The following is a 15,757-nucleotide window of genomic DNA, read 5'->3' on the forward strand; positions in this document are numbered from 1 at the left end:
GAATAACTTTGGACCACTGCAAAACATGTTACAACAAACTAGTTCTGTTTTTCAGACAGTAAAAAATAGGTACAATGACTTTAACTGTCAGACAGCAGATCTGTTGACCTAGTTTATGGTTAAACATCAGACTACACCATATTACACTAGTACATATACAGACAGACCTGGAGATGTGTTTTGTTTCATTCACATGTTTAACACACAAACCCTGCATATTTAGGCTGAGTTTCTCTCTCAAATAGAAAACACTCCACCTTGTGATGTCATGTGGTAATGCAGGAAGTGCTCCACTGTGTTTTTAAACTCCACACACCTTCACTAGAATCACTACCCAGGAACTGGCAGTCTCCACTGAACAAAAGGTAAAAGATGACATTAACTTAAAAACTACCACTACATGACATCACAAGGTGGAACAGAGCATTTTGAGCTTTGGGGATGCAGACTGCCCAATAATTGAGGGTTAGTTACATGTGTGAATGAAACAAAACAAAACACAACTCCAGGTCTGTTTTTGATGAGGTAACATTCTCACAGGAGTCGTTCACATTCAGGGCATATTGAGAGAAGTTAAGAGCAGTTATAGAGCAGTTATGTGTTGTCATTCTGCTCCATGTGTTATCAGCCCCATTCTCTGGTGACGAGATGCTGCAGATGTGAGGCGCTTATCTCCACTCAGAAATTGTCAGACATTTTAGCTGTCAATTTGTCAAGTACTGCGTCTCTGCTGCTACTGCGGAATACTTAAGCATTTTCCAAAGACAGAAATCCAATAGCTTTTGTGTCCAAGAGATTTTAGAATTGATTGTGATGGCACTTTCACCTTTATCATGGTGTTTTGTTTTTGCCATTGCTAAAATAAGATGTATTTGCTGTGACAAGATAACCTGGATTAACCCTGTTAATTGGATTGGACTATGTACAGGCTGATTTTGGCCTAGAATGACTTTTGAACTTTTATTCATATGAAGTTGTTTAGCCGTTGCCCAACTGGATCTCTTGTGTAAAAACTTAACTGAGTTTTAAGGGCACAAGTGCCATTTTCCATCCTTGCATTGGTACCAGTTAATATCGAGTATTGGCAGATACTTAGTATAGAATAATATCTCCAAAAGACCAGGATATAGCAGACTCTGCACCAGAAAGAGTGGAAGTTTAACTGAAATCAAGAACAAGTTCAGTGAAATAGTTTGTTCAAAAATCCTTTCAATGCTCTGAAAAGGACACGGAACGATGTTGCGATACAGAAAATGACTTTTATTTTCATGTTAATGTCTTCACATACAAATCACATTCTGTAATAAAAGTACATCAGTACCTGTCCTCTCTCAAGTCCCTCTGCATACAGCCAGCGTGGTGTTTCCCCGCAGTCACTCGTGCTAACATGCTAAGTACTTATTTCAGCTGTTAGCCGAACAGTCAAACTCATGGATCCATTTACCCTCAAACTGTGCAAGAATAAATCCCTTTTGAATTCTCAAAAAAAAAGTTATTCATTTTCTAATCAAGAAGAAAAGGCCATCACTGAAATGTAAGGATCTCATACATAAACATTAGTAACAGTAGAAATTGGAATAGTACCTAAGTTCAGAGTCTACTGGAAACCTAACATGTGAAAGGTTCACAGGTAAACAAGTGCAAAACAGAAGTGAAGGAGCAGTGGCCTTAGTGGATTTGGCACAATGAGACAAGATACGCTTCAGAGGACTGCATATGTCAGCCTCGAATGATACAAAAACCTATTAAATAACAATGAAAAGTCACTAACATCAGAGCGGATCATATGTAGTGTTACCCTGCAATGCTTCGTGTCTCACAGCACAGAGTACTGGAGAGGTGACACCTGTGTAAAAACATGCTGAGAAGACATGACTGCAGACACACCTAGGCCTTCACCTAGTGAAAATACATGAATATACTCTTATATAGATTTATATCTGATGGTTCTGCATACTGTATTATAGTCTATATGTCGTTAAATAGAATCTAAGATACATGATAGTTCCACAGTGGTTTGTCTAGCCCTGGAGTGCATTCTGAGGAGTAAACCCCTGTCATTGTCGCCCGCTCTGCTCTTGTCTGCACCCGTCTGCTCCTGACAGATGCATGAAACACACGTGAATCAGCCTCTTCTCCAAAGGCACTTCTCAAACTGTCTCTGCTACTATAGAAATAGTGTGCATAGAGCAGGCATTAGGAGACCTCTGAGGGCAGCAGAAGCTACATACAGTTGAGTCACCATAGTCCTCTTTATGTTTCACGTGTACAGTATGTACTATAAGTCCTATAGTGTCACAGACACAGAGGAGCTGTCAGTGTTGGAGTCGGATCATTGTAGACCATTCGGATGAGCACAAATGTCTTTAGTGAAGTGGGCGGGGCTGTGCAGGACTTCATTAGTGTTGGTTCTTGTGATCCACCAGCAGAGGAGACCTCAGACCTTTAGAAGACTGAGAGCCAGAGCTACCACAGGCTCTGCAGCACACACAAGGCTCTGATTACACATGTAAACTGCAGACTGCTGTAGTGTACCAAAGAGGAGTGTCAAAGGGGCTGCTAGTGTTACAAATAGAGTTCAAAGCACGGGGGTTGAAATGGCTGCAAATGTCCACTAGGGGCAGCCAAGAGGAGTCCACAGGACTTTACTTTGTTCTTGATCAACTATGGTCATGATCTGAGTGCAAATGTACGGGAGAGGACCGCCCTGGACAATACCTGCAAGACAACAACACAAACAGCTTTTAGTCAAACTCAGAAAATATGTTCATCAACCTTAGTTTAAATCTAGATCTAGAATTTTTAGATGGGCCAATTGGGCAAAAAGTACAGTTTAAGTCAGTGGTTCTGTACCTTTTTTAATCATGACCCCTATAATAACTGTTGGTATTTGCAACCCCCAAACACAAAAAATAGGCTACCTCCAAAATGATAGTGTAGTCTCATGTCTAATGCATTTTCAGGATAAAGGCCAATTTGATAGGAATGCACATTTCCCACTTTTGTATCTAGCCAAGTTACTGCATACATTTCACCCCCATATCATCTGAGGTACCTGGAAATCATTTCCCCCAGATTGAGAAACACTGGTTTAGGTTAAAGTCTGATAGCTCATAATGAAATCTAAGAAATCTAAAGGTCAGCTGTACCAAATACAAAACAACATGTGAGAAATAACCTGTGAAGAATTTGCTGTACTCCTGCTCGATCTTCTGCGCACTTTCAAACTGCTCCTTGGAATGTTTCTGAGAGACTTTGTCCCGCAGGTAGATGGGATCCTTCTGTTCCCTGTGGAAAGACCCAATATTATTACAACTATTAATAAATGAATTAAGTCAAGAGAAAACGTGTGTTCTTAAAGGTTTCTGAATAAAAGAAAACATGCATTTTGTAAAAGGAGTTGAAAACAGTTCTTACAGTCTCTGTAGACAATTTCTCCATGTAGTTGAGCAAAATTAGTATTGTATATTGTATAATCAATTCTTGAGGTAAAAATATGTCTGTTATATTGTCCAATAATCAGGAAGTGTGCTATTGTTAGTTCTACTGTGTTAGTAAAACTCCAAGCTAGTCTCTGAAAGCTGTGAAAAGTGCTTATAAACTCATTTTAAATAATTAGAATGCTCTGAATCCATGGGGTAAGTGAGGAATAACTTTGGACCACTGCAAACTTTAAAATTAACTCAATTTTTCCACATTTTTAAGACAGTAAAATCAGATCTAGTGCTATTAATGAGCAGTTGTATGTAGCTCTGACACAAGTCTTTGGACAGAGGGACTGAGCCCTTGGTTAAAGTATTTAAAAATCCAGTGTAGCCCAAACAGACTGTAGTGGGAGTCTGAATGAAAGCACAAGCTGTATCCGGGACATGTGGGAGCAGCTGTTTGGGATTAGGACAAGTGATCGAGTGTGCTGACAGACCAGCCTCATCTAGGGTCCCATAGCATCTCCATACGCCAGGAAATCTAGGTTTATTTCACCAATTGTACAAGCCAAATTCTATCTAAAGAATAACTTTAAACACCACATATTATGCATTCTTTTGACTTCAATTCCCTTTTAAACATGCTATTGGTCACCTTGCACTCAAGATTTCACATTATGTAATTTAAAATAATGTCTGCATTTGGAAACGTACTTCATAGCCTACATAGTAAAGGAAAAATTAATTCTGTCAACTGGACATGCAACTTTCACTGTTCATCCAAGCGGCTTCTTCAGTTCTGGTCAGATCACTGGTGGACACTGTCTTATATCTAACTGAAGGGAGGAGAAAACTACAATGAAACACCTGTTTGTATACCGCTTCTGTTTGTTGCCTAGGTCTATTGAACAACCTAAGTGTGAACTGTGCCTGAATCATATTTTGCATTATCATTCAGGCCCCTAATGGGTGCTCTCACACCTATTAGCATACTGGTTAATACTATTGTTTTCCTTGTTAGAGGGCCTTAGACATCATTTAGGACATAAACGATGTCTAAGGCCCACTGTTCAAAGATGGATTGTCTTTCTTAACGAAAATTGCCTCTTTAACTCTGCCCACAAACCATTTATTTTCTTTGGCTAAGATCTGTATCTCACCATTTTCAAGGGAGTGGTTAGTGTCTTTGAGATGGAGATGTACAGCAGACTGGGGTCCCTGGGGTCGCTCTCGCGGTGGTGTTGGTACATTCCCTTATGGCTGTTTAGTTTCTTCAGTACAACCCTCACTGCACTCTTCACTACACTGAATGAAGTAGACTGCATTGCTTTGTTAGTGGCTCTGGGTTTTGTCCTTTGGGGAAGCAGTTTTGTGCCATCTGAAAATCCTCTGCAGCCAGTTGACAGAATTGAATTTTTCTTTTACTATGGCTCATACCTGGACGACTGAGGGATTACATAGACATTTATAAACTACACTGTTTCCAATGAGGTACTGGATGCATTGGAGCCCCCTCTATTGTCAGCAATGAAACAACAACAATAAAGTTTTGAATGCTATGCTATGCAATTTGACTGTAGAATGAGTCCGGTGATGGTTTATAGCCTTAACAATTGCACAAAAGTTTTTTCTGTGATGCAACTTAATGGCCAAAATGTGAACAGAGCATTTTTCAGTGCTCAGAGAAGATGATTTTGGATTAATTAAATAACAAAACAAGCGTGAATGAACCAAAAACACAACTTGATGTAACACTTACTTGATCTGCTTGGCATTTTTGTAGCGGACGAAGACAACTATGGGATAGATGTGAACACTGTGTAGTCTTTCGATGGCATGTGGGGCGATGTCAAGAAGGCAGTGACAACCCTGAATCCAAAGAAAAAAAGACACAAAATCCATGAGAGAATCGCTAAAACGGAGTAAAGTGGAGAGCTGTTATTAGATGGAAGATGTGATATCAGGAGCACACAGTAAGATTAAAGACAAACATGAGAGGCTTTATTGTGAGAAAGAGAAAATGAGAGGTGCCGTTTACCTTCTCTGTGATCTCCTTGATAGATGCCACGGTGGTCACATCAAAATGGCCGCTCCTGCGCTTGTAGTCGATGAAGAGGCAGTCCTTCACCCCGCGTTCGATGGCCTGCTGGGAGGCCTTCATCACCTCTGCACAAAACAGGGACCAATCCGAATAGAATCATCATACTCAAACAGTTGCCAATTTTGAAAACACTTCTGTCACTTGGCTGTAAGGTTATTTTGTGCTAGTTTTGAGGAAAAAAAATCCAGGCAATAAAAAACAAAACATTAACTGTGGCTATAGTAGTACCTTGCTAAATTGACCCAAGTTTCATTTTACTTGTTTTGATGTCGAGTCCTCCTCCCTTTGCTCCCCTTCAGAGCACCATCACAACACAATTGGTGGGCATTTTGCTAATAAAACTAAACATGGCATCAGGTTTGTGAAGTTTTAGTGTAGTGTTGTATCCTGCTTTTGTATATTCATGGAAAATCACTGTGCGGAAGCATGAGTGACGTAGGCTTCTGGGCTGAGCATTGGACAGAATGTTACTATTAACCATAAGACCGGTCTGTGTAGATCCCTGGAGAGACTCAAACATGGCTGGATGACATGTAAAACCACTTCAACCATATTAGTAATGAATGGACAATGTTTTAACATGGTAGATTTAGCATAATATCCCCTCTTTAATCTGCCCATAATGATTACAGACTGTATTTCTTAATGCAAATTTAAGTAATTCGACCATGAGAACCTCAATAGCAAACATTTGTCTTTAATAAATGTTCCTGCAAATAATGTTCCAAGCAGCTCTGTCAAAGCTGTGTGAGAGACATCCGTCTGAAAGCTACACTGTTTTCTGTGTTGAATGTGTTCGAATATGTGGCCCTTGGTGAAAAAAGTTTTAAACCCCCCTGGAGTAAATGAATAATGCACAATATGGTCACGAGACGCACCCAGCACACATCTGAAGAACTTCCCTGGAGACTCTTTGACCAGCATGTCTTTGACCGGGTCAGTGAGCGGCCCCAGGAGCAGAACTGGTCTGGGGGAGGAGCACTCCATCTTCTGCACACGCTGATATGCCAAGCTCACAGAGTCTGACAACAAAACATATCAACAAATAAGAAAACAATATGTATATGTATGAATAATTAAAGAGGGAGTATTTTACTTACTAGGGGGTATTATCTGCTAACACATAACATACTTCACCATGTTACCTGTTATTGCTTTGAAAATGCTATATTCGCTGAAAACAATTAACATACTTTACAAAATTCACTTTAGTTGACCCTCTGAGTCTCCCCTCCCTTTGCTCTCTGTGCCAAGTCACCCCCCCTTCAGAGTGCTATCACAACACAGTCAGTGAGCATCCTGCTAATGAAACTACAGCACATTACATGAGGTTTGTCTAGTTGTTGTGTTCAGTTTTTTTTTTAAATCATGCTTTTGTATATTTATGGAGAATTATCATTTATGAGTAGGCTTGTGGGTGACGTAGGCACTGGACAGAATCTCACACCTTACCATAAAGAGGGTAAAATAGTAGGGGAAAAAATAATTAAAAATTCATTCATACCCTCAAAGAACGGTATGGAGTCGGTGCTGATGGCGTCCAGGGCTGTTGTGTCTTTGCCGTCTTTGGAGCTGCTGCGTTTGTGTTTTTGTTTCCTCCTGAAGAAGGACCTGCGCGCGGCCGCGGACAGGGTCTTCCCTGAGTCCTCCTTCAGCTCTGTCACACTATGGCGCCGATAAAACTCCTGGTCCATCCTGAACAAACAGATCAGACATTACTTTCACAGCACAACCAACAGCATTTGAAAGCAGGGCGAGGGGTTAGGTATGTGGAGCGCAGACTCAAGGTAGAGTTAGGGAAAACAATAAATCTGTGGAAAGAGCAACCCCATGACAGAAATACACAAGTTTAACAGTCTCTCCTGAGGTCACTGTTGTTAGGGGGTTACCATGGACACTGACAACAAGGCAAAATAAATACAAGGCAAAATAAATACATTTAATACAATACACCCATGGCACCTCAGCACGGATTCTTTTAGCAGATTTCAGCTCTGCTTTCAACACAATACAGCAACATAGACTGTTCCCAAAACTAAAGCAGCTCCTCATTCCCTCTCGGCTGATTCATTTAATCCACAATTTTCTCTCCAACCAACAGCAGGCAGTTAGAGTCAACATGGCAACGACAAGGGTGTGTATTAAGCCCACTTCTGTACACACTGTACACTATATTATACCAGTTCATCACCCACAACTGTTTATATCAAATATGCTGATTACATACCGGGACTTCTTTCAGACAATAGACAGTCACTCGGACAATAACAGGACTCCACACATTATATACCAGTATGATCCAGCCTGCTCTCATGTACTGTTCATCCTGTTTTATGACTATGCTTATATTCAAAACTCAAACATTTTCAAAAAAATAAACAATATAGCCACAAAAATGATCGGTCTACCAACTCCCAACCTCTCACAGCTTAACTCTAAAGCCATTACACGCACTGCACACTCACACACAGGAACGCACATTCCCCCACACCGTTATTTCATCCTACTGCTCTACGGACCACGATACAGAACTCTGAGATGCAATAGAGCACGCTTCAAAAACAGTCTCATCCCCACACACTGAACAAACTGTAAACATTGTCCCCCAGATGATGTATTTCTTGCTTGTATTATGTTACCTCTGTGTAGTGTGTTGTGTGATTGAGTCCTTTGAAATGGCTTTTCCTTTTATACAGCTCTGAAAACAAATTTCCCCGTGGTGACAATAAACTAACTAACTAACTAACTATATTATGCAATATTTACATTTGTGAGCTTCTATAATGCTGTTCCCTGGAGTTGTCCTTTTCTGTTTCATTCACATAGACAAACTTAAAAGCCCACACCTGTTTTTGCATATGTATTAGGGCAAAATTTGTCTTGCCCCACTACAGATACATTGTATAAGCAATTAGCATGCTATATTACTACCACGCTAGTTGCTGTTTGATTTATGGTAACTGCAAAACTCTCTCATCTCCAGGAATTGTTAAAAGTGTGTATAAATTCATCACAGCGAATATTTAGGATGCTCGGAATGCATAAGGTAAGCGAGGAATAACCACTGCAAACCATTTAAAAATAACTAGTAATATTTTTCACATTTTTAAGATAGGCAGAGCACCTTTAATCATATTATCAAAACTTTAGGATGATCTTTGTTTAATTTCAAATTGCACACTTTTTGCCAATCCAGAAAGTTCAAAAAGTCGCTCTACAGCTACACATTTCTAAGACCAATATCTGCACAAATTGCTTCTGTTTGTGTTATGCAAAAGTAATTCAGCTACCTTCATTAATTGCCATTCATATTGCAAAACTCTTGGGGGAAAAAAACAACTTCAAAACAAAAAAATGATTATTATTGCACAATGATTATGGACATGTCCCATACTGTACCACAGCCCCAGAGATTCTGCAAGACACAAGTTACAGAATATATACTGACACAAGAAACCACTGAAATGCCTTTAGAATACATCAAACACATTTATACTTTGAATCTAAGTTTACACACACTAGAGTAAGCTTATAACTGAAGAATGCTGGTATTGGCCGGCTGTTGCACTGCCAGACAATGCCCCCCCCCCAACCGAAACATTCATGTGAGATTGGTCATGCGTGTGCTTCTGGACATATGGACTCACATGTACTTGCTGGGGATCTGGCCCCTCTGGATCTTCTGGGCGTTCTCGTCCAGCTGCCAGGCCATCCATGTGCCGAAGCTGCCCGCCGGCAACGACTCGTCCACAAACAGGATGTCATCCTTCTTAAAGCTCAGATCCCCCTCGGCCTCCCCTACTCGCTCGTAAAGTGCTCTGGTGGCACAAACGCAGGTATATGAGGAGTTTAGTTTGACAAAAGTACCAAAAAACAAATACTGATCAATAGGAATAGGATGAGAGACAATTTGAAGACGAGACGAGCCACAAGAGACAAAACAAGATTTTGACATTACTTACAATAAAATAATTGCTGCATGGTTCAGTTCACAGATTTGCCCTGACCATTTTTGATTGACTTTATTTATTGTAATGTAACTGTAGTGGAATTACAGCTTCTAAAGAGGTGTAACTCACCAACACTCAACTCTTTTTGTCCAATATGTAAACACATGCAAGTAAATAAATATTTTTTTTTTTTTTCATGTGTTCACACTCTTGTCACGATTTTGTCTCGTGAGATCTTGTCCCATCCCTACTACTCAATATGAAAAGCTAGATTACTCCAGCGTTAAAAAGCACATTAACAGGACAAAATCTGACTATTCCATGATGTTTACGTGCACACCAAAAATGTGATTATCCGATTTCTGGAGTTAGCAAGTTATTGAAATGTCATGTAAACAGCTACATCTGATGTGAGTAATTAGTTTCTTTCACAATGCTTTTGACAAGAAAATTAAGTCAAAATTATACAAAAAAGGGCAAACTGGTCAAGACAAAAATTAAAGATAAAATATAATCATTTGAAGATGCTTATTTGTTGTTTTTTTTGTACTTTTGAAGACAAATACAACAGCTACTCTTAAAAAATATTGATAACTTGTCACCAGGTGTTTTTGATTATCATATTTCCATTATGTTACGTTATCTGATTTTTACTGACCATGTAACTGTGCCCACGGATAAGGTTAAGTATGAGACTTGAGTGGGGCTGAGGAGCAGATAAAAGTGTGGTGATAGTAGCTCTATGGAGCAGAGTGGAGCAGACTACATGAGTGGACAGGACAGCCTCCTCTAGCTCATGTGGAGCCCCATAAGTCACATCGCAGACACAGCCCAACAGTGACAGGCCCTCTGCTGGATTTACCACACATGACATCACTACAAGCCTGTATGACAAGTGACTGCGGCAGCTGCGCCAACAGGCCTCACTGCCACACAGCCCACAATAAAACAGGACTATTTTAGAGGCCCACTTTCCATCTACGCTCACTGGGCTAATGAGTAGATACACAAGGACTAATGCTATCAAGATATATAATAGCAGTAGTGTGGAACAGTTAGGCTTACATGTTCAAGAGAAACTGATATTTGGCAGTTTAACTTTATTTTAATGGAGAAACATATAAACATGGATTCATTTACCAGAAATTGGTTCAAATGTCTGCAGTTTATGTGTAGAGAGAATAGATCTATATTTGTGGTTTGATTTGTATAACTGTAGTCGCACATTGTCTTCAGAACAAGATGGCTTCTCGAGATTTTGCTTTAAATAGTGAGCCCAATGTGTACGCAGGAGTTAGTAGACCCTTTTTTCACATTCCTATCTACATTTGGAATTTACAGCCAAATTGAGTGACTAAAATAGTATAGCACTATCTCAAAGAATGTTGTCATGACAAGTTCCACTTGATTGTCAAACACCACAATCTGTCTTATTTACCATAGACAAACTCACCGTATATAAAACCCATCTCCTGGTAGGTCTTTGATGGCGTTGAAGTCGTCCGGTCGGTGCTGTACCTTCAATGTGACCGTTTCAGCTGGCTTCAACATCTCCACGTACACCTCCTCTGCTGTTTTATTCTTCATATTCACCGCGTTGTACTGGAAAAAAAAACAAAAAACAAAAACAAACAACATTACCCGTTAAGTAAATGGAAGCAGGCGAAGTGAATTGGGAAGCGGCGGGGAGAAGTGGAGGTGATTGGTGGCTGTGTACATTCGCCTGTGAAATCATTTGTGACGCCGGGATCAGGCCTGGTTGTAAAAACGGCTACATTTCCTCTCAGTCTTATTAGATTGGGGCGGTATTGATTTGTGCCGCGTAGGGGGAGCAAAACAAACAGGACCGGGGACCAAAGGCTGGGTGACAAAGCTACACGACAATTGGAGTGGCGGGCCTTTAGTGGGGGAAATAAGTGGGGGCATGCCAGGAATGGAGTGTTATGAGTTTGCGCTGTGCTTTGAATAGCTCAGCTCTGCGACGCGAGGAGGAGAGGCAGATGAAGAGGGATCGATGAGAGACAGTGACAGGTTGGTGAAAAATGTTATCTCATGACATGCACAAACTTAAAGTAAGATGATATAGACCAAGGAGTAAAGTTTTTTAAATAATCCAAATGTCAGTCTATTTTCATCTTATTCTATAAATGTTGACCAACTGTAAGTGTAGTTGTGCAGATTTAAATCAAGAGTGAATATTAAAGTGCACTATGTAACTTTTCTGGTGTGTGTACGTGTGTGCGTGTGTGTGTGTGCGTGCGCAGGGGGGTCAACCACTTGCTTGTTTCCATGGACACGTTATTGCTATGCCTGGAACGTTACACAGTATAGCATTAAACGTATCATGCAATCCAATTAAAGATGTTTACATTGCTAAAATATCTTGAAAAACATTCATTCTTATAGAGTAGGCCTCTCCACAGACCTGACTTGTAATTTTGCCTGGTGGCGCAGAATCTATTTTGAAACAGATAATGCCCAACTGTCATGACATTTTAGCTAAGGCAATGGCATCTTCATGGAAACAAGCAGGTGGCTGAACCTCCACCAGAAAAGTTGTGCACTTCTCCTTTAAGACGTTTTAAAACACTGACACTAATGACCATCACTTCAGCTGATTTATTTAAACGTGTTGTTAAACTGTCTATATTTGAATAACTAAATGTGCATGTGATTAGAGCAGGATTGTAGTGTCCAGACCTCCAGGATGAGGTCTCCAGGCTGCAGTCCGTCTGCCCCCCTGGCCGGGCTGTCCTCCTCCAGGCTGTGGATGTAAACCCCGTGCAGGTTCCCTCCGCACAGTGTGACCCCCACCTCCACCCCAGGCCTGCGCACCGTCACCAGCCGAGCCTCTGCTGACTTCCTGCTACCCTCCGACGCCATCCTGACAGACACAACAAACATATAGACTCATCCTTCTGATATGATTGGCACATTCAAAAGTTGAAAGTTCAAAAATTGTGACTGAAAGGTCTTCAGGCATGTTTTTGATGAAAAAAATATTTTGCATAATACCCCGTTTAAAAACACAAATGGCTTCCATTTTAAACAAACGCTACACCCTTTAATCACAGCTAAAAGAAGAAAAAGAGCATTACAAATGAGCAGATTTGCATGTGAACATTGTGAAAAACCTTTAGTCCAGTCTACCTTACTAAAGTGTTGGGGCTGGTGGTGGGTGTGGTCTGCTTGGATGAGGGGGTGAGTGTGCCCTCGTCCTGCTCGCTCAGGGTGTCGATCGTGGAGTGATTGTCAGGAGTGGCCGGTCCACTGCCCTGTGGGGTGGACTGAGTGCTCACCGGCTCCAGACGAGAGCTGAACAATAACACAAGATTTGGGCTCAGTCAACGAAAGATTCCAGAAAAAAATACCAAAGGACAACACTGTAAGACGCAAAAGTAGTAAAAATGAAATTGAAATTTGTCAGAAAAATATCTGATTTTTTCAGTCCACATCATGAGTCAAAAGCAAAGCATAAGATTTATCGGTCAATCTATGTTCCTATCCTCACCTATGGTCATGAGCTTTGGGTAATGACAAAAGGACAAGATCGTGGATACAAACGGCTGAAATGAGTTTCCTCCCTAGGGTGCCTAATTGCTCCCTTAGAGATAGGGTGAGGAACTCAGTTACACAGGATGGGCTCAGAAGAAGAATCGCTGCTCCTCCATATTGAGAGGGAGAAAAAAAAAAAGACAAGAACTAAAGCTGGCAAACAAAAAAAAAAAAAAACAACACCTGGATTTAACCAAGCAAATAGGTACGAGTCAGGTCTAGGTTCAGCAACAGTCTGTGCTCAAAGAATGAGGTCAGCTGACACCTGAATATACTGAATGACCAGGTTATTCCGTCAATGGATTTTTTCTTCCCTGATGACACGGGCATATTCCAAGATGACAATGCCAGGATTCATTGGGCTCAAATTGTGACAGAGTGGTTCAGGAGCATGAGACATCATTTTCACACATGGATTGTCCACCACAGAGTCCAGACCTTAATCCCATTAATTTAACTCCAGTAATTTAGACTGCTTCTTGTTTTTCATGTTTTTGAGAAAGCAAAAACCCAGAACAGAACCTTTAGTATGCAGTTAATGTGAATATTACACTGAAGACAAAAAGTTGGCTACGTTTGACTATAAAAGTATTTATACATCTCATTGAACTTCCCACTCCTGCATACACTTTGCCTTCAGCCTAGCATACGTTTCCTTACAACAAAACCATTCATTCAGATAATTACAGTTTCCACCTGGGCACAACCTGCTGTTTTAGACCTTCATTCAACTGTGAAAAGTGTAGCCCTCATCACAAACACACTTCTAACTGCCCTCACACCTGGCCATATACACTGCACTTGGAGCCAGTCAACCCGCGGGGGATCTCTCCTTCCACACCCACCCTCTCCCCTTCCACACCCACCCTCTCCCCTTCCACACCCACCCTCTCCTCACTCTCTCCTTCCACACCCCCTCTCCTCCCTTTCTCCTCCCACACCTACCCTCTCCTCCCTTTCTCCTCCCACACCTCCCCTCTCCTCCCTTTCTCCTCCCACACCTCCCCCTCTCCTCCCCCTCTCCTCCCCCTCTCCTTCCACACCTTCCCTCTCCTCCCTCTCTCCTTCCACACCCACCCTCTCCTCACTCTCTCCTTCCACACCTACCCTCTCTCCTTCCTCTTTCCTCCCTCTCTCCTCCCACATCCACCCTCTCCTCCCTCACCCAGCCTCTCTCCTCCCTCTTTCCTCCCACACCCACGCTCTCCTCACTCTCTCCATCCCTTCCTCCCCTGTACCTGGACCTGGAGTGGTTGCCCAGCTGGTACATGTGTGGGTTGTACTGTGCCATGATGGTGATGGTGTCGCACTGTTGGCCAATGATCAGACGCGCCTGCTGCTCTGTGGCATTACGCAGGTTGATGCCATTAAACTGAAAAAGAAATGTATAAGGATGAATTAGAGATTTAGATATTATTATACATTACCAATATCATTCTTCCTCACTATGACATGTGTCCAAAGGAATCTCGTGTGATTTGATTTGTTGTTTTTTTTTGGTGATACAGCAAATGCCACGAGACAGTGCTCCCATTTCCAGATAAATTAAATTAACATTCAGACAACCCCTCTAAAAAGTATGCAGTATGGCACACAGTTCATTGCAACCAGACTGACATGACTCATCCAATGACAAATAATGGCACAGATTTATACTGAGTGTTGCAAGTCGGAAAACTTTATAATCTCAAAATTGTGACTGAAGGTCATGGTGACATTTATAAAAACTGGAAGAATATTTTACTTGAGGTAATGTAAGTAATCACACCTTCTTTGTGTTTTTAGACCGTGGTGCTTATGTTTAATTGTGCTGACAGTGTTATTTAACACAAAAACAAGTTAAATTTCTTCATTCAAAGTCTGATATATTTAAAAAGCTAAAATCAAAATTGGAACTAAAAAACATTTGCATGTTCATTATAACTTTATGAGTTCATTTTTTTGTTGGTTTACAAGAAAAACATTAACTCTACATACTCATTTGAGACATGTCCATATATCACATGAGTGTTGGGTGGGTGGCCAGTGTTTTGCCCAAAGACACAAAAGTATGAAATGGCTAGACCTGTATTCTACCCATGATACTTGTGAATAACTGTAGCCATGATATGAGCCCATACCTCAAGCAGCTGGTCCCCATACTCGAGGCCGGCCTGGTGGGCGATGCTCCCTCCTGTGACCTTGGACACAAAAATGCCTCCATTCTCTCCACTCACTATGGAGATGCCCAGAGGCTCTGCTCCTTTATGTACCACAACATTCCGAGGCTCCTCCAAGTACGGCCTATCGGGAAGAACAACCCTGTCAATAATTACTCCAAAATATAAATCTGTCTCCTCTTTGGGTGGGAGGCTGTGGTGGGGATCACATGTCCTCAGGTTGTGCCGCCCAACTCATTTACAGCTCTGGAGAGTTAAGACACTAACTTTAAAATGATCAACAAGCCAAAATATAAGCATGCAGGAAAAGTAGATAAACAAGAGTTTTAGAGTTGGATTGTCCTCCCCAGACCTGTAAATCTGCCTAGAGTATCTGAAGCACACATGTACATTAAAGTGGCGTGACGTGAGGAGCCCGGTGAAGACACAGTGAATGATCTGAGGGGACGTGTCACACTTCCACAGAGGAAGGAACAAGGATGAACCAGCAGCCGGTGACAGGGGCGGAGTGACAGGGGCAGAGTGCTATGGGACAAACAGTACAGGAGTGCCCTGGATATCAAACGC

General features: G+C 41.4%; 1 protein-coding gene across 2 annotated transcripts in view; it reads right to left on the reverse strand.

The window, feature by feature from the left end:
* Window positions 1-1,239: 1,239 nt before the first annotated feature.
* dlg5a (discs, large homolog 5a (Drosophila)) overlaps window positions 1,240-15,757 on the reverse strand; it is a 73,262-nt gene continuing 58,744 nt past the window's right edge. For both annotated transcript variants that reach the window (XM_033979141.2, XM_033979139.2), the window contains exons 22-33: window positions 15,152-15,314; window positions 14,270-14,403; window positions 12,627-12,791; window positions 12,177-12,360; window positions 10,930-11,078; window positions 9,174-9,344; window positions 7,031-7,221; window positions 6,405-6,548; window positions 5,464-5,591; window positions 5,185-5,294; window positions 3,179-3,288; window positions 1,240-2,718 (exon numbers count right to left, since the gene is read on the reverse strand). In XM_033979141.2, the coding sequence (XP_033835032.1) occupies window positions 2,615-2,718; window positions 3,179-3,288; window positions 5,185-5,294; window positions 5,464-5,591; window positions 6,405-6,548; window positions 7,031-7,221; window positions 9,174-9,344; window positions 10,930-11,078; window positions 12,177-12,360; window positions 12,627-12,791; window positions 14,270-14,403; window positions 15,152-15,314 (1,753 nt within the window). In that variant the 3' untranslated portion in view covers window positions 1,240-2,614. The remainder of the gene's footprint in view (window positions 2,719-3,178; window positions 3,289-5,184; window positions 5,295-5,463; window positions 5,592-6,404; window positions 6,549-7,030; window positions 7,222-9,173; window positions 9,345-10,929; window positions 11,079-12,176; window positions 12,361-12,626; window positions 12,792-14,269; window positions 14,404-15,151; window positions 15,315-15,757) is intronic.

Source organism: Periophthalmus magnuspinnatus, chromosome 15 (genome assembly GCF_009829125.3).
Source record: "Periophthalmus magnuspinnatus isolate fPerMag1 chromosome 15, fPerMag1.2.pri, whole genome shotgun sequence".
In the NCBI taxonomy this organism is placed as follows: domain Eukaryota; kingdom Metazoa; phylum Chordata; class Actinopteri; order Gobiiformes; family Gobiidae; genus Periophthalmus; species Periophthalmus magnuspinnatus.